This window comes from Phacochoerus africanus, chromosome 5, assembly GCF_016906955.1.
Source record: "Phacochoerus africanus isolate WHEZ1 chromosome 5, ROS_Pafr_v1, whole genome shotgun sequence".
Lineage (NCBI taxonomy): Eukaryota > Metazoa > Chordata > Mammalia > Artiodactyla > Suidae > Phacochoerus > Phacochoerus africanus.
The window spans coordinates 50,474,541-50,498,954 of NC_062548.1; the positions used below are offsets into that span (position 1 = coordinate 50,474,541).

Consider the following 24,414-nt stretch of genomic DNA (forward strand, 5'->3'; position numbering starts at 1 on the left):
AGACAGATAGGAGCTCAGGGAGGTCAAGGCGCTTAGACCTGGAGGGAGGGTGCTGGGGAGAGGAAGCTGCGCCTGCCCCATGAGGAAGCACTGAGAGGTGACCAAGGTGCGGGGGCCCATGAAGAAAGGGCCCAAGACCACAGACACTTCCCATACAACAGTCATGTTGCTGGTGGTTAAAACACATTTGTCAAAATTAACTGAATTGCAGATTTTTAAAAAAACCAATGCATTTGATTTATTCTACGTAAAACAGACATCAATAAAATTTATTTTAAAAGAAAGAAACGGAATACCTGTTGTGGCTCAGCAGGTTACAAATTAATACCCATCAGGATGTGGGTTTGATCCCTGGCCTCCCTCAGTGGCTTAAGGATCCAGTGTTGCTGTGAGCTATGGTGTAGGTCACAGATGTGGATCCCATGTGGCTGTGGCTGTGGTGTAGGCTGGCAGCTGCAGCTCTGATTTGACCCCTAGATGGAACTTCTATATGCTGCAGGTGCAGCCCTAAAAAACATGAAAAAGAAAAAAAAAAGAAAGAAACAAAAGTACTAGAAAGGAATAATGTGCTATTATTTGCAGATTATACCATTACATACATAGAAAACCTAAATAAATTTAGTCTTGGCCCCTGACATCTCTCTGGGTGACTTGTGGTTTCCTCTGGCTCTTTCCCTACCATCACTGCCAAAACGCCTGTCTCGGAGACAGGATTAAGACGGTGGAATAGAAGGACTGGAGCTCAACTTCTCTCCTAAAAACAACAAAATTCACAACTAAAGGCTGAGCAATCTCCACCCAAATGGACCGGAAACCTTAAAAAAGATACCCTACTCCAAAAGAAAAAGAGGAGGCCACAGCAAGAGGTAGGAGGGGTGATGTCACGATATAAACAACCCCATACCTCCTGGGTGGGAAGCCTCACAGACTGGAAACTAACTGGTTCACAGAGACTCACCTACAGGAGTGAGAGTTCTGAGCCCCACATCAAACCCTCACCTGCGGGGACCTTTCTCCCGGCACTGGAAGAAAGTGCCTGGAGCATCTGGCATTGAAGGCCAGTGGGGCTTTCTCCCGGCACTGCCTTTCTCCCGGCACTGCCTTTCTCCCGGCACTGGGAGAAAGATCCCCTGGAGCATCTGGCAGTGAAGGCCAGTGGGGCTTGTGCGCAGGAGTGCCACAGGACTGGGGAAAACGGAGACCCCATTCTGAAAAGGCACACACAGACTTTCACGTGCACTGGGTCCCAAGGCAAAGCAAGGTCTCCATAGGAATCTGGGTCAAACCTGATTGCAGTTCTTGGAGGACATCCTGGGAAAACAGGGGTGAATGTGGCTTGTTGTGAGGGAAGGACATTGAAGGCAACGCTCTCTGGAATATTCAGCAGCCAAGGCCTTTCTCTGGAAGTGGCCATTTGGGGAACATCTGGCCCCACCCTTCAGCACTGAGAAGCCCCAGGGCAAACAACAACCCAGGTGGGATCACAGCCCTGCCCCTCAGTCAACAGGCTACCTAAAGACCCCTCAGGCACACAGCTGCCTCTAATCCCATCCAGAGACTAAGCCCCACCCACCAGAGGGATTAGAATCAGCTCCACCTACCAGTGGGCAGGCATCAGCCCCTCCCATCAGGAAGTCTACAGCAAGCCCCCACACTGACTTCAGCCACAAGGGGGGCAGACACCAGAAGTGAGAGAGGCTACAACTCTATTATATGTAAAAAGGTCACCACACCATAAACCTATAAAAATGAAAAGACAGAGAACTATAACTCAGATGAGGGAGAAAGGAAAAACCCCAGAAAATCAGCTAAGCCATGAGGAGATTCTCAGCCTCCAGGAAAAAGACTTTAGACTGTTGATGCTGAAGATGATGCAAGACATTGGAAATAAACTGCAGGCAAAGATGGGTAACTTGCAGGAAACACTGAGCAAAGAGACACAAGATGTAAAACTTAAACAAGAAGAGATGCAAGATACAATCACTGAAATAAAAAGTTCACTAGAGGCAGCTAACAGCAGAATACAGGAGGCAGAAGAACAAAGAAGCGGGGTGGAGGACAGATTAGTGGAAATTACAGATGCAGAACAGAAGAGAGAAAAAAGATTGAAAACAAATGAAGAGAGTCTCAGAGGACTCTGGGACAACGTGAAATGCAACAACATCCATATTATAGGAAGCACAACGAGGACCCTATAAAATAAACCCAAGGAGGAACACCCCGAGACACATATTCATCAAACTGACCAAAATTAAGGACAAAGAGAAAATCTTGAAAGCAGCTAGGGAAAAGAAACAAATAACGTACAAGGGAACCCCAATAAGGTTATCGGCAGATTTTTCAGCTGAAACTCTGCAGGCCAGAAGGGAGTGGCATGATCTGCTTCACATGATGAAAGGGAAAAACCTCCAACCAAGATGACTTTACCCAGCAAGGCTCTCATTTAGATTTGAAGGAGAAATCAAAACCTTCACAGATAAGCAAAAACTGAGAGAATTCAGCAACACTAAACCAGCCTTACAACAAATACTAAAGGAACTTCTCTAGGCAGAAAAGAACAAGAGAAGAAGAAAACAAAAAGAGCAAGAAAAACAAATCCAAAGCAATTCATAAAGTGGCAATAAGAACGTATATATCAATAATTACCTTAAATGTGAATGGACTAAATGCCCCAACCAAAAGACATAGACTGGCTGGATGGATACAAAAACAAGACCCATATATATGCTGTCTCTAAGAGACACACTTCACTTCTAGGGACACATACAAATTGAAAGTGAGAGGATGGAAGAAAAGATTTCATGCAAATGGGGATCAAAAGAAAGCTAGGGCAGCAATACTCAGACAAAATACTTTAAAATGAAGAATGTTTTAAGGGACAAAGAAGGACATTAAATAATGATCAAAGGATCCATCCAAGATGAAGATATAACAATTTTAAATATCTACGCACCCAACATAGGTTCACCACAATATATAAGGCAACTGCTAAAAACCTTAAAATGACCAATCAACAATAACACAATAATAGTGGGGGATTTTAATACCCCACTTACAGCAATGGACAGATCAACCAGACAGAAAATCAATAAGGAAACACAGGCCCTGAAGGATGCATTAAACCAGATGGACTTCATAGATATTTATAGGACATTCCATCCAAAAGCAACAGAAGACACATTCTTCTCAAGTGCACATGGAACATTCTCTAAGATTGATCACATCCTTGGCTACAAATCCAACCTCGGTAACTTTAAGAAAATTGAAATCATATCAAGCATCTTTTCCGACCACAACGCTATACGACTAGAAATCAACAAGAAAAAATCTGCAAAAAACACAAACACGTGGAGACTCAACAACATTCTACTAAACAATCAATGGATCACTGAAGAAATCAAAGAGGAAATTAAAAAATACCTAGAAGCAAATGACAACAAAGATAGGACACTCCAAAATCTATGGGATGAAGCAAAAGCTGTTCTAAGAGGAAAGTTTATAGCAATACAAGCCCACCTCAGGAGACAAGAAAAAGCCCAAATAAACAAGCTAACTTTACACTGAATGCAGCTCGAGAGAGAAGAACAGACAAGACCTAAAGTGAGTAGAAGGAAAGAAATCATAAAGATCAGAGCAGAAATCAATGAAAAGAAACAAAACCATAGAAAAGATCAATAAAACGAAAAGCTGGTTCTTTGAAAAGATCAACAAAATTGATAAACCCTCAGCCAGACTTATCAAGCAAAAAAGAGAGAGGACTCAAATCAATAAAATTAGAAATGAAAAAGGAGAAGTAACAACAGACGTCACAGAAATACAAAGGATCATAAGATACTACTATATGCAACTATACGCCAATAAAATGGAAAGCCTAGAAGAAATGGACAATTTCTTAGAAAAGTATGATCTTCCAAGACTAAACCAAGATGAAATAGAAATGATGAATGGACCAATCACAAGAACTGAAATTGAAACTGTGATTAAAAAACTTCCAACAAACAAAAGTCCAGGACCAGATGGCTTCACAGGTGAATTCTACCAAACATTTAGAGAAGAGCTAACACCAATCCTTCTGAAACTATTTCAAAAAATTGCAGAGGAAGGGATACTCCCAAACTCATTCTATGAGGCCACCATCACCCTGATACCAAAACAGGACAGAGATTCCCCAAAAAAAGAAAACTTCAGGCCTATTTCACTGATGAACATCAATGCTAAAATCCTCAACAAAATACTAGCAAACCACATCCAACAATACATTAAAAGGATTGCACATCATGATCAAGTGGGATTTATCCCAGAGATGCAAGGGTTCTTCAATATCCACAAATCCATCAGTGTGATACACCACATTAACAGACTGAAGAATAAAAACCATATGATCCTCTCAATAGATGTGGAACAAGCCTTTGACAAAATCCAACACCCATTTTTGATAAAAACCTTTCAGAAAGTGGGCACAGAAAGAATCTACCTCAACATAATAAAGGCCATATATAACAAACCCACACCAAACATCATTCTCAGTGGTGAAAAGTTGAAAGAATTCTCGCCGAGATCAGGAACAAGACAAGGATGTCCGCTCTCGCCACTACTCTTCAACATAGTTTTGGAAATCCTAACTACAGCAATCAGAGAAGTAAAAGAAATAAAAGGAATCCAAATTGGAAAGGAAGAAGTAAAACTATCACTATTTGCATCTCTAGGTACTATTATACCTAGAGAATCCTAAAGACTCTACCAGAAAACTGTTAGAGCTCATCCACGAATTTGGCAAAGTCGCAGGATACAAAACTAATACACAGAAATTGATGGCATTTCTATACACTAACAATGAAAGAGCAGAAAAAGAAATTAGGGAAGCAATCCCGTTTACCATTGCATCCAAAAAGAGCCAATTATGCAACATATTTTCCCTCCAAAGCAAACCAAGACTAGGAAACTACCTCTAATAATGAAAATATATAAGCTTCAAAGAGGAAAAAAGAATAAAAGTCATCACTAAAGCAAGTCAATTTACTTTTTTCATAATTTAAATTTCATATTGAATTTATAATCAAACTTTATAAAACCATAGGAGAAATAACGACAAAAATAGTGACATAACATAACATAAAAATAAAAATTTCATTATCAACCTTTCCTGCCATGCTTAATAAGGTACCTAGCTGATTTGGTTATAATCTTACCAAAAAATTCATGCATTGTGGATGATTTGGTCATTATACATTTGCCATGTAGGCCCTGTATTTTTCCCCTCAATAAGACAAGTCCTGCTTGAAAATTAGTAAAAATCACTTAATATACACTGATATGTCATCATCAGGAAATAATTAAAACTATTTTTGCTGAAATATACATTTTAAAAATGTGATTCAAGTAATTTTAAAGAAATCAGACAATTGGATAGAAAAATGTGCATTTATTAACAAGAATAAATATTGCTTAATTATTATAAACATTAAAGTCTAGGAGAAAAGGCCTGGATTTCCACAGTACACAAATCAAATCACAGCACACAGGGCAACAAGGCAATATCTTAAAATGAGAAAAACCTGTTTTATTACAAGAGAAAACATGTACCTCTCTTCTTTGTTTATTTGGTCCCCAAATCCCACCGTATTCACAATTGTCAGTTTCAATCGAACGTTACTTTCCTGGAGATCATATGTCTGAGCTTTAAGTCTAACATGTGGGTAAAAATGGGAGGATTCATGGTCTTCAAAATTCGTATTAAACAATGTGTCAATCAGCGTTGATTTTCCGATTCCAGACTCCCCTGAAAGAAATGCAGGCACATCTTCACAGGTGCACAGAATGGATAAGGAAAAACAGAGGATAAATTCTTACGCTGGTTTCACGGATTCCAAATATTTCAAAGGCCCGCTCATCCCTAAAAGAAATAAAGGCTAGAGCTGGTCCACTGAGTCACTAGCAGAGCAAAAAATGAGTCATGTATGCTAAGTTGCTCAGAACTGTGAAGAAAGCACTGAAATGTTGAGAGAACAAACAAAAAGTTTAAAGCAGTACAGCTAGAAAAACCAAAACAGACAGAATTTAAGTAATGGGAAAAAACTAACTGCGATCATGCTCTCAAGTTGTTAATGTTACACTGCCAATGATAAGAAGGAAGTGAGCACCAGAACATGAAGGGATGATCTGGGGGACTTGGGGGGCTTGGCACTTACCCACACAGAGGATGTTAAAGCAGAAGCCCTGCTGGATTGATCGATTGACCAGCTGATCAGGCAAGCTCTCAAAACCAACATGACCAGACATGGTTAAAGAACGAGTGTTTTCTTTTTTTTGCTAAAGGAAAATAAAAACAATGACAACTTTTTTTAAGTTTCATTAAAACAGGATATGGGCACCTTAGAAAGGATACATATGATTTATCAAAGAATCCACAGATTTTTTTTTGATGATTATACTTCGCACAAGATACAACTGATTAAGTAAGTTTGTAAAAAACTTGTGTCCAGACCCTCAAAAAACAGATTTTTGTATTATTTCCTATGATGAGGGTCTAGCACTATTTATAACATTAAAATATTTGATTTCCCAAAACAAGAAAATAGCCAAGTAAACTATGACATAATCATTCACAAAAGGGAGTGTGTGAAAGTCATTAAAGATGCTTATGATAAATTTTTAATAACTTCAATGCTCACATTAAAATGTCAAGTGAAAGGAGTAACAAATTACAGACATAGATGCAGCTCCCAATAATGACAGAGTCACACTCACCTCCGTGCTAATAGCAATTACAATCACTTCTTTCAAATCATTGCAAGCAAAGGCAGAAAGACACTGGGAGGAACAGGACTTTGGAGGGAAGGAAAGCAGGGGATGAGGGAGACACATATCTCTTAGCTTTTCCTGATAGCAGACCCAATCACTGCTGGACAAAGAAGACAGTGGAGACAAGAGGAGGCCAAACAGCTGAAAAAAATTGAAAGGGGAAATTCCAGAAAGGAATGAGTCCAAAATTTGTACACATAGCCCTCACATTTTTGGCTATGTGCTGAGCTGCACACATAAAAGGGGAAATGGGAGTTGGAAGGAGCCATGTGGGGCCAGCCTAGGAGCTTGAATTTTAAACCTGTAAGTTAAAGGGGCTCAGTAAATACATGAAAACCACTTCCACTGAAAACCTATATGGGCCACACTTTAGGAATAAGGATCATATCCCAGGAAGAGAAAATATTCTGCAGTACCAAGGGCACAACTGAAATAGACCTGCCATAACAAAGAGCATTGTGACCAGCCAGTGACTTAACTGCCTGCTAGAACAAAAGCCAACACTCCTCAGAAGAAGATAGAATCCAGCACCTCTACAATATAGTATTCACAGTATCTACTATACCATCAAAATATTACATAGGAAGAAGAAAAAAAATGTGATTCATAGTCAAGAGAAAAAACAGTCAACAGAATGAGAACAAGATCCACAAATGAACCAGATGTTGAGCTAGCTGATGAGAACTTTAAAATAACTCTAAGGGAGTTACTGCTGTAGCTCAGCGGAAATGAATCTGACTAGTACCCAATGAGGATGCGGGTTCAATCCCTGGCCTCACTCCGTGGGCTGGGGATCCAGTGTTGCCATGAGCTGTGGTGTAGGTAACTGACACGGCTCGAATGCCACATTGCTATGGCTGTGGCACAGGCTGTAGCTTCAATTTGACCCCTAACCTGCAAAACTTTCATATGCTGCATGTGCAGTCCTAAAAAGCAAAAAATAAATAAAATAAAATAACTGATAAATACATTAAAAAAGAAAAATATGTTCTTTTTCTACAAGAAAAAGAGATACATATAATGAGTGATGTGACGGAATTATAAGAGATACATGAAAGTGCTCAACAACAACAAAAGGCCACAAATGGAATTCCTAGAATGGGAAAATGCAACATCAGAAATAAAAAAGCTAGGCACAGGAGTTCCCGTTGTGGCTCAATGGTTAACGAACCCGACTAGTATCCATGGGGTCACAGGTTCCATCCCTGGCCTTGCTCAGTGGGTTAAGGATCCAGCATTGCTGTGAGCTGTGGTGTAGGTCACAGGATGCGGCTTGGATCTGGCATTGCTATGGCTGTGGTGTATGCCAGCAGCTGTAGCTGTGATTTGACCCCTAGCCTGGGAACCTCCATATGCCTCAGGTACGGCCCTAAAAAGAAAAAAAAGGTAGGCACAACATTGTAAATCAACTATAATTTTTTAAAATATAAAAAAAAAATAAAAAAGCTAGTGATAGTATTAATAGCAGATCGAACAATGAAAGGAAGATTTGTTTAATATCATTATCCATGCTAAATATCTTGATTTAACCAAGCTGAAAATCTCTCATAGATGAGATAAAACTATAACAGGGTCTCAAAAAATCGGGCACAAAATTAAACAGTCTAAAACACCTGTAATCAGAATGCCTAATGGGAAAGAGACAGGAGCCGAGGGGGTGGGGAATGAAATGGCTAAATAACAGTGACTCAAAATGTTCCAACCTTCTCAACAACAACTCACAGATCCAAGAATTTCAACCAACTAGAAACAAAAAATCCAAAGGAACCCACAGCCTGGTACATAAGAGCAAACCACTTAAAAGTCACGATAAAGAAAAACTTTATGAGCAAGCAGGTGTGGGGAGACATATTACAGACAAGTGAAACATAAAATGACCACAGGTTTCTCATAAGAAACAATGCAAACCAAAAGACAAAAGAAAAATATCAGTAAAATGTGAAAAGAAAAAAAAAAAAAGACAACCCAGAATTCTATATCCTACGAAAATATCCTTCATAAGTGAAGCAAAATGAAGACCTCTTCAGACAGCAAAATCTGAGAGACCTCATTGCAAGCAGAGCTACACTTCAAGAAATGTTCAAAGTTCTCCAGGAGAAAGGAAAACGACAATGGATGGAAACTCAGACAAAAAGGACGAAGACTGTCAGAAAGGTAAAAATGTGGGCAAACATAAGAGAATTTTTTCTTGTTTTACTTCCTTGAAAATATAAGTGGACTGTTTAAAGCAATAACAACAACGCTTACAAGATGTACTACACAGGCAGAGGCAGAATGTGTGACAGTGACAGCACAAAAGATGGGAGGGGTGGAGTTACACTGCCGTAAGATTGCAACATTATACAGGAAGTACTACAAAACTGTTTGAAGGCAGTGAGTAATAAGTTAAAGCTGACGTCAATCACTATTAAAAAAAAAAAAAGACCAAAGGGGTTTATTGTAAGCCAATAGTGGAGATAAAACACAATCATAAAAATATTAATCCAAAAGGAGTCAGGAAAAGAGAAACGAAAGAGTAAGTGCAACAAATAGAAAACAAGTGTCCAGTTGGTAGACTTATACCAGCTCTATCTGTAATTAAATAGAAGTGGTCTAAGCAAGCAGTGTCCAACAGGACTTTCCATGATGATAGCAACAGGTACCACCAGCCACATGCAAACACTGAGCACCTGGATGTGACACAAGCAACTGAAGAAGGAACTTTCAAATTCTATTTAATTAACCAGTTTAAAAGTTTTAACAGCCACATGTGGCTAGTGGCCAACATAGTGGACAGTGCAGGTCTAAACTTTTCAATTAAAAGGAAACTGTCAGATTGAATAAAAGAGAAAGACCCGACTATATGCTGTCAATATAGTGACTGATAAGCTGATTAGGAAATTCATATGAGAAGGCATATGATTTAGAAGAGCTAAAATAACTGTACAGAAGAGCAAGCTGAAGGATGTACACTCCCTAATCTACAGCCACAACCACCAAGGAGTGTGACATTGTGACAATCTTTATTTGTCTACTTCATCAAAATTAAAAACTGGTAATCATCAGAGTTCCTGCCATGGCTCAGCAGGTTAAAAACCCGACATAGTGTCTGTGAGGACATGGGTTTGATCCCTGGCCTCACTCAGTGGGTTAAGGATCTGGTGTTGCCTTGACCTGTGGTGTAGGTCGCAGACGCAGCTCAGATCCTGCATTGCTGTGGATGTGGTGTAGACCAGCACCTGCAGCTCCAATTTGTCTCCCAGCCTGGGAATTTCCATACGTCGTGTGCGCACCCCTAAACAAAAAAAAAGTCTGCAAGGTGATAAAATAAGGATGGAATAGACTACTATTACCAATGAGAGAAAAAAAAAATGATGGCAATCTGGTGGCCATATTACCATTTATCAAAACTGTAGGACCTTAGCATGGGTGGAAGAAGAGAAAAAACTTGAGACTTACAGAACTAAAGGGAACTATCTGATCTTATGGATGACCCATGCTCATATTTGCAATTTTCATTTTTTTAAAAATCGACAACTCACCTTGTTTCACCAAGTTAAATTTACTCCATCTTTTAAAATACAACCTTTAAATGAAATAAAGCCATTTGCAGCAACACGGATGGACCCAGAGATTATCATACTAAGTAAGTCAGAGAAAGACAAACATCATGTGACATCACTTACATGTGGAATCTTAAAAAAGGATACAGATGAACTCGTTTGCGGAACGGAAACAGAATCACAGATTTTGAAGGCAAACTTACAGTTACCAAAGGGGACAAGTGGGGGTGGGGAGATGGACAGGAGGTTTGGGACTGGCACATGCACAAGGTCTATGGAATGACTGGCCAACAGGTACCTGCTGTGGGGCAGGGGGAACTCTACCCAATATTCTGTGATCATCTATGTGGGAAAAGAAACTGAAAGAGAGGAGTTCCTGTCATGGCTCAACGGAAACAAATCTGACTAGCATCCATGAGGACAAACGTTCGATCCCTGGCCTTGCTCAATGGGTTAAGGATCCAGCGTTGCTGTGGTTGTGGTGTAGGCTGGCAGCTGTGGCTCCAAATTGACCCTTAGCCTGGGAACCTCCATATGCTGCAAGTGCGGCCCTGACAAAAAAAACAAGAATCTGAAAGAGAATGGAGGTGTGGACATGTATAACTGCATCACTTTGTTGTACAACAGAAATTATCACAACCTTGTAAATCAACTACACTTCAGTAAAACTTCAAAAAAAATTCTTAAATAAAATTTAAAAATTAATATAACTTTTAATATGAAAAGACATCTCTCCTGGCTCCTCCCACCGCAGTCCAGGCACACTTAGAAGGCCCTCGCAAGTATTCAGGTCTGACCTGAATACTCAGGATGGCATCTGACAGTACCCCCTTGCCATCACCACAGCTGCAAGTTCTCATGACTAGAGCAGGGCCAGGCTTCTCCTGAGGGCTGTGGCGGCAGCTGGAGCCCGAATCTGCTTAACCCCAGCAAGGGCAGAGACACTGGACACGCAACAATTATCCAATTCATCACCAATGTGTAATCTGAATCAACATCAACGTTAATTCACATTTAAGGTAAGCACCGATAAAAGTCTGTTGGGTCTCTCAGCAGTTATTTTGAAACCACAGAGGCATCCAGAGTACCAGGTGGATCTACTTAAAGGATATACTCACTTTCTGCTCATTGTCAGATACTGATGAGGACATACAAGCTGTGTTTGTCGCCAGGTGAGACTGATAGAGCTGAAAAAGAAAAAAAAGAAAACAGACATTACTCAGAAAAAAAAAAAAAAACCTATATTTAAGTAATATATTTTCACTAAAAAGGAATTCCAATATTGTCATTATCACCAAGTTTTGACTTGCAATGTACACAAATGACTCACATTTAAAACTGTAGTTTTTCTGCTGGAAGGATATCTGCATAGGTAATATGTAACATATGAGCCACATTATTACACTTAACCACACACAGAAAACTGTAAAAAAGAAAAAATAGTACACTCCCATTTACATACAGGAGGACAAAGAACAATACTTTTAAGACTTTATAAAATTAAAAGGAGAGAATAAGCTATTTCACTATAAAAAATACTCCAGAAGCCAAGAAGGAGCTCAAAATTAGGTATATTCCTCTCCAGGAAGCCAGAGGAAATAGCAATGTTAATGCTCCAATTTCAGTAGAGCTGGGAGAGCAGGGATTTTAAAATCTGAACAAGCCTCTTAGTTCCCAATTAACAGAGAATTATTACCTACAGACCCCTATCTGTCACCAGGCGAGCCACAAAGGACATACCCTCCTGGGATCCTCAGAGCAGATCTGAGCTACATGGATTCCACTCCCACAGCCTGCACCAGAAAATCAGGATTTTCTAAGGTGGGAAGTCACCGTAAACCATACAAGCCAGGAAGCTACAGGCACAGGTCCACCCTGACTGCAAAGCTGGTGTTCCCTCTGCTGCACCAAGTGCAGACCACGTACAAGAAGGGGAGAAGGAGGTACCCAAGGTGCCTCAGTGGCACCACTGTTCTGCTCTGGAGTGGGGCACAAGATAGTGTGGAAATGGAAGCAACACTGGGAGTTCCTGTTGTGGCTCAGTGCTAAAGAACCCAACTAGTATCCATGAGGATGCAGGTTCGATCCCTGGCCTCACTCAGTGGGTTAAGATCTGACATTGCCGTGAGCTGTGGTGTAGGTCACACACATGGCTCGGATCCAGCGTTGCTGTGGCTGTGGTGAAGGCCAGCAGCTATAGCTCCAATTCGACCCCTAGCCTGGGAACTTCCATATGCTACATGTGCAGTCCTAAAAAGACTAAATAGATAAAATAAAAAAGCAACGATGGAATTTTCTCGTAGTGCAGCAGGTTAATGATCCAGCTTTGTCGCTGTTGCAGCCTGGGTTGCTGCTGTGGCTCAGGTTTGATCCCTAGTCTGGGAATTTCTACATGCCATGGTGCCACCAAATAAAAATAAAAAATAAAAAAGTAATATTAACATCGATGTAGTAAGAAAAAAATGGAGAGAACACAGCAGGAGGAGTTCCCATTGTGGAGTAGCAGAAACAAATCCAACTAGGACCCATGAGGACACAAGTTTGATCCCTGGCCTTGCTCAGGGGGTTAAGGATCCAGAGTTGCCATGAGCTGTGGTGTAGGTTGCAGACTTGGCTTGGATCTGGAGTTGCTGTGGCTGTGGTGTAGACTTGCAGCTGCAGCTCTGATTCTACCCCTAGCCTGGGAACCTCCACACACTGTGGCTTCGGCCCTAAAAAGCAAAAAAAAAAAAAAAAAGAAAGAAAGAAACGAAGAAGAAAGCAGGATAAGCAAGCTCGCACCCACGGTTCCCAGGAGCTGCACAGTGCTCTGCGCTGGGGGCAGGATGCCCACTGACCCTATGAATGGGCAGCCTCTGCCTCTTGTCCACATCCACCATAAATGATCCATGCTCTGCAGTAGGTGTTTTCTTCCCTCTCTCTACCCAGGAGACTGTTCGACCAGTGGGCACGCTACCTCCCTCCCCAGGCCAGCACTCTGCTCTGTGAACACACAACAGGCTGAGGCTGTCTTGGCCAAAGTGGGCCCTAGTCTCTAATTACAATGATCACATGTGGGATGAAGGAGAAGGGGGGGGCACCTCCAACCACCCCTCTCCCCACATGCTGGGACTGAGAATGTAACTCCCCCCAAACACACACACACACACACACACACACACACACACACGCACACACACACACACACACACACACGGGACAAGTCACAAGTACGCTCTACAGAGGGCTGAGAACCCCCTTCCTCTGGGCCAGCTTTTGAAGGACACACAGTGAGCCCAAAGCCTGCACAGCCAGCTGAGCACACTGCTTGACCTGAAAGCTCTGGCGTCTGGGAAGCAGCCCCCGAAGAGCACACAGCCAAGGCCCAGGGAGGGGCGGCTGGCTCAGCCCTGGCTGCGCTCTGACAGGTGGAAAAGGTACACAGTGCTGCAAAGCCCACCAGAACTGGCCCAGTTTGGTGTGGCTCTAACTGCACAATCAGCTCCCTGCCCACCCGTCACTGGGTCACGTGGGCAACATGGGCCACAGAGTGTGTCCCTCCCCTGAGACGAACTGTGGTGTTGCTGACACGCAAGAGAAGGGGAGGCAGCACTGCCCTGGGCCCGGGAGGAGCAAGCAGCATCAGATGGGGTGGCGAGGTGGTGGTTAATGTAGAAAAAAAATCCCTGAGCACCAGAAGGGAGTCAGCATTCAGGGAGTCAAGAGTCTGTTGGAAACAAAGGGCTTACTGTCTCCTGCTGCAAAGCTAGAAAGAGGCAAAGAGCACTGCAGAGGTGGCAGAGCAGCAGGCAAAGCCTGGAGGGCCCTGGGGTCAGTCTTGCCATAAAGGACACAAGGCACAAGGGAAGCTGCCAGCCCAGAGCCCTGAGCAAGCCGCTGGGAAGGAACCAGAAAGAGCAGACCCTCCCTGCCATGTTGCAATTACAGACTTTCAAGAAAATTAATCTTGAAGTTCTTGCTGCAGTGCCTCAGGTCACTGTAGAGGTGCAGTTTTATCCCCTGCCCAGAGCGGTGGGCTAAGGATCTGGCGTTGTTGTAGCTGTGGTGTAGGTCACAGCTGCAGCTTGGATTCAACCCCTGGTCTGGAAGCTTCATATGCCAGGGGTGTGGCCATAAAAAATTAATCTTTAAAAAAATGACAGTAAGAAAGCAGTTTGGGGGTTAGTTTATATAATGGATTGCTCAGCTAGATTTTTGTGAAATGCTATGTGGGAAGCAGTTTCATTGATAAGTAAAATTCACTTGGAAAAAATTAAAATACATTCCTCATTAAGCTTTGACTAATGAAACTGAGGTTACATTTCTGTCATTTATGTAAGTTCATATCAAATATCCACTTTTGTTAATTCAATTCCTGTGTTTCTTTTTTTTTTTTTCTTTTCAGGGTCGCACCTGAGGCACATGGAGGTCCCCCCAGGCTAAGGGTCCAGTCGGAGCTATAGCTGCTGGCCTACACCACAGCCACAGCATGCAGGATCCAAGCTGTGTCTGTGACCTACGCCACAGCTCACGGCAACGCCAGATCCTTAACCCACTGAGCGAGGCCAGGGATTGAACCCAAGTACTCATGGATACTAGTCAGGCTCATTAACTGCTGAACCACAATGGAAACGCCCCATTTCCTGTGTTTCTGAACACTGCCCAAAAGCCTACTTAAAAATCTCTGTGGATAACTTGATCAGGAAATACAAATGAGTCACATGGAAGTATTATGAATAGCGCTTTTTAATATTTTCCACTGGTGCCACCTGACTAGTCAGACTTCCAAAACAGGTTTTAGAATGAAGTGTTAATAAATTAACAAGACATTATCAAATGTAAATAATAAGGGGAAAGGAGGTGACCCAGTCCCTCTAGTGGCAACCCTAAATTTAAAGAAATCTAAGAGTTCCCGTCGTGGCTCAGTGGTAACAAAACCGACTGGTATCCATGAGGACATGAGTTTGATCCCTGGCCTTGCTCAGTGGTTTAAGGATGCAGAGTTGCCACAAGCTGCGGTGTACATAGGTCATAGATGCGGCTCCGATATGGTGTTGCTGTGGCTGTGGTATAGGCTGGCAGCTACAGCTTCGATTCAACCCCTAGCCTGGGAACTTCCATGTGCTCTGGGTGTGGCCCCCCAAAGGCAAAAAAATAAATAAATCCGGAAAAGGAATTCCAGTATGTGCAAATCCTGTGCTGGGAATGGTTTCAGGAGGAAAAGACACAGCTCTTGAGCTTAAGACCTTATCTTGGAGAAACACAAGCTCCTAAGAGGCAATCAGTTCTCGTTCCAGGGCACAAAGAAGACTGACAAAGTCACCATTTATGCTTGATGACAGTCCGTAGCTTTTACTTTAAATGCCACTGTACATGCACAAACACACATATATTTAAAGCTGTGCACCTACATCCTAGAAAGAAAACACATATTCAGCACCTGTAACTGCCGGCAAAGTCTAACGTTTTTAAAGCTGTGCTTTATACAAAATCACAGAAAACAGTGCCAGAACACTGGGGTAGGCTGTCCACCTTCCTCAACACTGCAGTTTGGGGGGCATGGCAGCACAACAGAGGAGGCACACAACCTGTCCTGGGGGTCCCCTAGAGACAGGCTGGGGATGACCGTTTTCCTAGCAGGGACTCTTTCCTGACAAGACCTGAGATTTCCTGACAGCTCTTCAGAGGCTCCTGGAAACAGTCCTGGAAACAGTCTTGTGATTGCCTCTGAGCCTCTCTCCGGACAGAACAATGAGCCCTGGAGGAAAACGGTCACCACTTGGTTTACAATAGCTTCATTTTAACTTTGCTTTCCCACAGCTTTTATCTTTGTAAAGCTAATCCAAGAAATAGAACCAAAGTTTTCAAATTGTCCTTCAGTGCTTCTTAGAGTTCCTTAGTCCAAAAAAAAAAGTAAGAGAGAAAAGAATAAAAAATTTCATTTTGACTATAGTCAAAACAGTCATCTGGACCTATTTTATGGGTCTTGAGGTCAGGGTACTTTGGCTTAAAACAATACTTTGAAAGAGTCCACAGATTCATTATTTAAAATCATTTTATTAAATCCTCAGCTTAAGTAAGCCTTAAAATAAAGTTAATATGCTGATCTAAAAATTTTCCTAAAAACCAGTAGTAAAATGACCTTATTCAAATTATGCAGAGGATGATTCTAGAAGAAGATACTAATTACAACCAGGGGGAAAAAAAGGACTGAAATCAGCAAGACAAGGAGCTGCCCGGTATCTCCGGGGCCGCTTAGGGCAGGCCAATGCCCACCAAAATCACACTTCAATTTTGCCATCATCTCCAAAATCACAAAAGGTCATCAAGACAGGGAAATTCTTTTTTTTTTTTTTTTTGCCATTTCTTTGGGCCGCTCCCACGGCATATGGAGGTTCCCAGGCTAGGGGTCGAATCAGAGCCATAGCCACCGGCCTATGCCAGAGCCACAGCAACGCAGGATCCGAGCCATGTCTGCAACCTACACCACAGCTCACGGCAACGCCGGATCCTTAACCCACTGAGCAAGGGCAGGGACTGAACCCGCAACCCCATGGTTCCCAGTCAGACCCGCCAACCACTGCGCCACGACGGGAACTCCGAGACAGGGAAATTCTTGATAGTAATTCATATGAGGAGGGATTTTAAGTTCAAAAAAACCCTTATAGTAATATGTATGTAGCTGCTTAAAATAAAGATGCAGTTTTATTTTAAAACTACTCCCTCCCATCAGAAAAGCAGTCTCTTATGTTTATTACAGGAAAAAAATATCACTTTGAATTGTGTACCCTTAATAACACTACGTGAACAATCCCTCTGTGGAGGCCAAAGGAGTGTGCAGAGGTCCCTTCAATAAGAAATCTCCTCGGCTACACAGAAGGCCAACAGACTCCAGGGTCCTCAGGACGGGACCCTAGGTCACTCTCTTCCCAGGCAGCCCGAGCCAGGGACCGAGCACAGTGGGGGTGTCAGGGTCCCAGCCCATGTGCCCCACGGAGGCTGCCCTGACAGATACCAGGCCAGCCCAGACTCAGCCAGACCCGCACAGCCTCTGGGGCTCTCTCTGCAGGAATCCAGAAATCTGAAGCTCATTCCTTCCAAGGCATCACCACCTGCAGCTGGGGCTGCAGCCGCACCTCTCCAGCCCTGCTTCCACCCCCACCCTCCCAGTCAATCTCTAACACTCTTCAGCATCAGCTTCCCAGAGGATCCACACACACCCCCCGCCACCCCCCAAGCAAGGCTCAATGTGTACGTCTGGTAGTTTCCTCATGATAAATCCCTCGAATGTAATTCCCATTCAGAGTAAAAATAAAGTGTCCATTTCATTACACAGTCATCAATACAGAGTGTATTAAAATTTTTTTTTTTTTTGCTTTCTAGGGCCGCACCTGCGCCTGGGAACACATGGAAATTCCCAGGTTAGAGGTTGAATCGGAGCTACAGCTGCTGGTCTACACCACAGCCACAACATCTGCGAGATCCGAGCTATGTCTGTGACCTACACCACAGCTCACAGCAACACTGGATCCCTGACCCACACTGAGAAAGGCCAGGGATCAAACCCACATCCTCGTGGATTCTAGTGGGATTCTTTTCCGCTGTGCCAAGAAGGGAACTCCAGGGTGTTAACAATTTTGAAGTGTCAATTTGCTAGGCAAAAAGTGAAATCTTAAGTTGATTTCTGGTATTTTGAACTTTTTTTCAGGTTACTGGCCTTTTAAGCATATAGTATATTTTCATACATCCCCAAGTGCCTATCAGGGTATATTCTTTTTTTTTTCTCTGATTAACAAGAGCTGTTGCATATAACTCTATGCTTGCTATGTGTATTACAAATGTCTTTTCCTGATTTGTCACTGATATTCTTGATTTTTGTAGAGTTTAATCTAGCAATCTTTTCTGTTAAGGTTTCTTCCTTAAATGCAATGTTCAGAAAAATCTTTCCACCTCAAGTTTTTTTTTTTAATGAATCTAAATTTTTTCCAAGTTCTTTTTATGGTTTCACGCCCTACACAGTTTTCACGCCTTCTAAAATTACTTTCTAGTTCCGTGTGAGTTAAGGAAATCTTACTTTTACCCCACATCAGGCACAGCAAAGTATATTCAAACATCTATAGTCTGTGTCATGGAGACGAATCTCCCAAGGGAAAAGCTAGGATCCATGAATGGACGGACTAGAGAGGCAGATTTGACACAACAAAGAGAAACTCCTGAAGGCCTAACAAGAGTGAGGTAGCTACCAGGGAAGGGCTCGGTGCTGGCTGGGCAAACTGTGGAGCTAATTCCTGCCCTGATCTAAGGTCACTTTCAACTCAGACAGTATGACCAAATCCCTGTGAGCAAGCGATGAGGAAAAAGAATGTGAGGTGATGGAGAATAAAGAATGAGTCATGGAAACTGCAAGTGTAGACAAGGTGGATTAGAGAAGACACTGCAAAACTGTACCGCCTTCAAGTGGGGAGGCTTATTTAAAAGAAAAGTAAGCAGGGTGAATTTCTGAGAGAGGGAGCTTGTCCCAGGCAAGCTTGGTGATAAATAAGTCAATTAAATTTGAGAGGTCAGGAGTTCCCACTGTGGTGCTGTGTCTCTGCAGCGCTGGGATGAAGGTTGGGACCCTGGCAGGTTCGATCCCCAGTCCAACACAGTGGGTTAAGGATCCAGGGTTGTGCTAGGATCTGATCCCAGGCCTGGGAACTCCATATGCCACGGGTGGCCAAAAAAAAAAAAGGCCAATAAAGAATGTCTGTGTGCAACCTCACTAATAAAATAAATTTTTAAAAATTGACAAGTCATTTATTTAGGAAAGGGAAACTCATTAAAAGTAAAAGGTTAAAATCGACGAGGAGCATTTGGGGAAGAAAAGATGACTGTGAAATGAGTGTGAGGTCTGTGGACACATGTTGCTTTTCACTTATTCCACAATTATACACAGTATTTACTGGAAGGCCTACATTTTCCAGGACCCCAGGCACTGAGGCTCAGAGGCAAATAAGTCTTATCTTTGCAATCTAAATTCGAGCAGTCAGAGAGTGCACTGCCAAAAAGAGGCTCAAGCTGAGACTTGAAGGAAATTTCCTAGCAAACAAGAAGAGGAGACAGAGAAGTCCAATGTGTGCAAAACCACACATGCACACTTGGTGGGGCTGGAAGCAGTACAAGCTTGCCTAAGGAGGCCAAAGTTTAAGTACAAGGGAGACAGCAGGAGAGGTGAGGCTGGAAAAGGCCCCTGGGCATTCACTCTGCTGGAGAACAAGGCCAGGAGCACCTCCAAGAGTCTCAGACCAATAGATGTCACTGCTTGGCGGGAAAGAAAATGTGACTTTAAGTTTCCTCTGGGCCCCTGGATTCCTCAAGGAGCGTCCAGCTAATCACTCGCATCTTCAGCGTATAATTAATCTGGGGTAATTTTTACATCATTATTGAAAACAAATACAGTGGTAGTTCCCATATCTCTTAAAGTGTCCACTGCTTCCAGAAGACATGTATCCTTCTACACTGATAAGCACTGAAAACCCAGTCCAACTCACTAAGCCAGTTAGGTTTACTTTTCAGACTGAACAGTTTATACCATGTTACTGGTAAAAGTTTAGAAGTTAACATCCCAATTTTGTAAGTCAGAGAAAGACAAATCTTCAAAAGGAAGGATAAAGTTACATATACTATGAGTCTATATTGAAATACTGGCTATGGGAAATATTTTTACAAAAATTAGAAGCAATAATCACAAAAATTAAGAGAAATTACATGTGACATTAATTGGCAGAAAAGAATGTAAGACTTTATTGGCACCATGGTTACAAGTAAGAATTATTTATACATATAAGTGAGTATATAGACAGTTTGGTTCTTGAGGGAGTAAAGTAAATATTTCCTCTTCTTCTTGATATCCACTGTTACCACTTATGTGAATTTAACAAAGACTAAAGTAGAAAAAGAGAGGATGTCTTCCTAAAATTTCTATAAAAATGCATTTATTCAACAAATATGTATTGAGTGCCTACTATATTCCAAGACCTGCCCTAGGCACTGGTGCTGAATAACTTAACAAAATAGAAAAAAACAAAAAAAACAAAAAACAGCCATTTTGGAGCTTCCATTCTAGTTAGGGGAAGACGGGCAAAAAATCAAAGTAAAGACTGCTCTGATGAGATGGTAAAGAATAATAAATGCAGTCAAGAAAAATAAGGAGTTTCGTTGTGGCTCAATGGGTTAAGGATCTGGCATTGCCATTGCTGTGGCAGGAGTTCGATCCCTGGCCTGGGAACTTTCGCATGCCATGGGGGCAGCCAAAAAAGAAAAAAAAAAAAGAAAGAAAGAAAGTGAAGGCAGGGACGAGGGATGGGACTAGGAAATGAGTAGGAGGCATGGGTGAGGGGCACCACTGCGAACAGGGTGGTTGGGGAAGGTGACAGTTTGGCAAAGACCAGAAGGAGCAGAGGGAACAGAGCAGGAGAAGCAGCTGAAGGAAGAGCATTCCAGGCAGAGGGAATGGAAGCTGCAAAGGTCCTGAGGCAGGCATGTACTTTTGTTCTCAAGGCAGCAAACAGGCTGAGCGGAGGGAGGCAGAGTGGTGTCAGACCGTGCAGAGTTCTTGGGGCTTACTGTGAGCATTTGGCTTGAAAGGGTTTAGCATAAAGGGACATGCACTATCTTTGTATTGAAGGGTTCACTACAGCTCCTGTGCCGAGAGGAGACTGGAGGATGGCAAGGCAGAAGCAAGGAGATGAGTTACGAGGCTACTGCATTAATCCAGGAAGGAGATGGTGGCAGCATGTCAGCGGTGAGGGAGATAAGATGCAGTCATTCTACCTCCGAGGGTGAGCCAAGAGAGACTACTGAGGTTCAGTGTAGAATGTGGGACGATGTGGAGAATGGTTCCCAAGTCTTGGGCTTAAGCAACAGGGAGGGGAGGAGGGAGCCTCCATTTGCTGGAAGTGGAGAGATAGTAGAAGGAGGGGATTAGGGAAGGTCAGTCTTCTTTGGAATATGTTAAATTAGAAATTCTTGTTGGGCACTCAAGGGAAAGTCCTGAGTAGGCAGCTGGATACACAGGTCAAGATGGAGAGATACTCAGGCTGGAAGTAACAAGTGTGAGGTCATCAATTACAGTGAGTGTTCAATGCTGTGGCCGAGTTGACTCACCCAGGGAGTGGAGGTCCTTAGGAAAGAGAAGGGATCCCAGAACTGAGCCCTGGGGGGACTCCAACATTTACAGGTTGGGGACTAAGGAGCAACCAGGCCAAGAGACTGAGACGGAACAGCCAAAGAGGGCACAGAAAGTCCAGTGAAGTGTGGCATCCTGGAAGGCAGGTCTTGAAGAAAGCATTTAGGGGTAGCGAGTACCATTCCCATTCCTGGACCCACAGTGTGTAGCTGCTTTCAGGACACAGTGTAGAGCTGCAGTTGTAAAGGAGACCATACGGCTAACAAAGCTGAAGATGTTTGCTCTTTGCCCCTTTAAACAAAGCATTTGTCAGCCCTCAACCTAGAAGGATGACAGGGTGCGTGAACATGGAATGTGAGCTGCAACCTTGTGGCAGCATCAAGCCCTCTCGAGTCCAGTGGTCACAGCGCGAAGGCAGACCACCCAGCACTGTGTTCCTCTATCACGTCCAGCTGTGAGGACGCGAGTGGAGTCGGTGCAGTTTGGCTGATGTGGGTGTGGGCCTGCCAGGAAAAAGTGATGAAGCAAGCAAGGTGGCCAGGACTTGCACATGACAAGGATGGACAAAGCTAGGTGCCGAGGGACTAGAGGGCATGGAGGGTGTGAGGAAAGGGAAAAGGCACCAAGACCAAGGAACCATAGGCCTGGGGGCACCTGATGGGGTGAAAAGGAGGGAGGGCCTGTGGTCAGGAGGAATTCGGAAACTGAGATGACAGGGGGGCCTTGTTGGGCAAGGCGTCCCTACTAGAAGGAGAGGCTAAAGTCCAGGGAGAACAGGACACTGAAGGAGGGAGGGCAAAAGCTGAAGGCAGGATGCCGAAACCGCCCAGCAATGACACAGACCTAATGTTAGAGACCCAGGAAGCCCCAAAGCAGGAAGCGTTTCAGAGGTGATAGGAGAGAGATGACATGCACATGCTGTCAAAGCTAAGGACATTTCAGGATGAAAGGAGGTGAATGACAGGGTGGCAAAGAGAAGGAATCTGAGCAACTACCACCCTTGCGGCTCCGTGCTGCAAGGGTGCCCATAAAAGACAGGAAGCTTTCAAACAGTCCCCACAGGCCGCCCCCCACCCTCTGTCCCACACAGAGGTTCCTCCCCTCAAGAGTCAGGAGAAAGCAAAGTGTACTAAATGCTGCGAGGGGGAGGGAGGGCCGAAATCCAGAACAGGCTGGGAGGGAAGGGCGGGGGGGGGGGGGGGGGAGTAGATTCAATAAGAGGCAAATCGGCTCAGTGGAGACAGAATAGTCTTTTGCCTGAAGAACTGGACCCCCATATGCAAAAAACCTGAACCTTTCCACACATACAAAAATTAACTCAAAATGTATCGTAGAGCTGAAACTTCTAGAAAAAAAGGTATAAAATCTTTGTGGCCTCAGGTTAAGCAAATATTTCTTAGCTACAACACCAAAAGCATGATCCACAAGAGAAAAATGATAAATTGAACCTAATAAACTAAAAAAGTCTGCTCTTCTGTAGTGTAGATTGCAGATGTGGCTTGGATCTGGCGTTGCTGTGGCTCTGGTGTAGGCCAGTGGCTACAGCTCCGATTAGACCCCTAGCCTGGGAACCTCCATATGCCATGGGTGCAGCCCTAGAAAAGACAAAAAAAAAAAAAGGAAGGGAAAAAAGTCTGCTCTTCAAAACACACTGTCAAGAGAATGAAAAAAAAAGATACATACTTAGATAAAAGATCTGTAAATCATTTATCTCATAAAAGACTTATTAATATCTACACAGTTTTTAAAACTTATACAACTCAAAGGACAATAGCTCAATTTTAAAAATGGGAAAAGATTGGAATAGATTGTTCATCAAAGATACAGGGATGACAAAAACTCACCTGACACGATGCTCAACATCATAAGTCATTAGACAAATGCAAATTAAAACACAAGATATCACTACATACCTACCAGAATGACCTTTTTTTTTTTAATTGACTATACTGGAAAAAATGCAGAGCAAGGGTTGGTGGGAATATAAATTGGTACAAATGTTTTAGAAAACAGTTTGGCAGTTTCTCAAGTTAAAACACACTTACCATACCCACTCACCAATATGACTCCTAGATACCAACCCTAGTAAAATGAAAACTAATATTCAAATAAAAACCTGTATGTAAATGTCTATAGTAACTTTATTTCAAACTGTTAAAAACTGGAAACAGCCCAAATAATCTTCAACTGGAAAATGGATGACAAAACTAAATTGTGGCATATCCATTCAAAGGAATACTACTTGGCAATAAAGAGGAGCATGCAACAACTTGGATGAACTTCCCAGGCAGTGCTCTGAGCTCAAGAAGCAGCTCAAAGGCTATGGCAATCCCATATATGTGATGCTCTGGTAAACACCAAGCAATTGGGGCAGAAAGGTGATCAGTGATGTCAGAGATTAGGAGGAAGACTACCAAAAACCACGGAGGAAGGTGAAGTGGAGGGTGATGGAACTGTTCCACATTTTTCTTTGTGGTTGTGGTTACATAACTGTATTCATTCATCAAAACTCACGGAACTTTATACTAAAAAGAGTAAATTTCATTGTACATAAATTATAGCTTAATAAAAAGGTTAAATATTTTTCGACTACAAGTAAATAGTCAATATATGGGAAAAAGAAGCTAACAAAAACTTGGAAGACAAACTATTAAGACAATACATGTATGATCATTTGTGAGAAGCAATAAAAAAAGAAAATATACAGTGAAGTATGCAAATACAAAATGAGATTAGAACATTTTCTCCAACTGTTTAAATTATAGTTCGGTATTAGTTTCTTTAGGCTCTCAGAGATATACGGAAACTGTAAATTATCATTCTTCCCACACAACAGAATCTCTGTTACTATATGACAAGCAGCCTATCTTTTCCCAAAACAGAGTGTCCCCAGAAACTGTCTCAATGACCCATGTCACGAGAGAG

At 42.7% G+C, this 24,414-nt stretch overlaps 1 protein-coding gene across 5 annotated transcripts in view; it reads right to left on the minus strand.

Annotated features, from left to right (window-relative positions):
* Window positions 1–24,414, minus strand: part of SEPTIN10 (septin 10) — a 62,075-nt gene that overhangs the window by 27,167 nt on the left and 10,494 nt on the right. For 3 of the 5 annotated variants that reach the window (XM_047781244.1, XM_047781245.1, XM_047781248.1), the window contains exons 2-4: window positions 11,462–11,530; window positions 6,189–6,309; window positions 5,584–5,779 (exon numbers count right to left, since the gene is read on the minus strand). In XM_047781244.1, coding sequence (XP_047637200.1) covers window positions 5,584–5,779; window positions 6,189–6,309; window positions 11,462–11,530 — 386 coding nt within the window. Of the gene's footprint in view, window positions 1–5,583; window positions 5,780–6,188; window positions 6,310–11,461; window positions 11,531–24,414 lie in introns of those variants that run through there. The other 2 variants (XM_047781246.1, XM_047781247.1) reach the window with 2 other exon arrangements.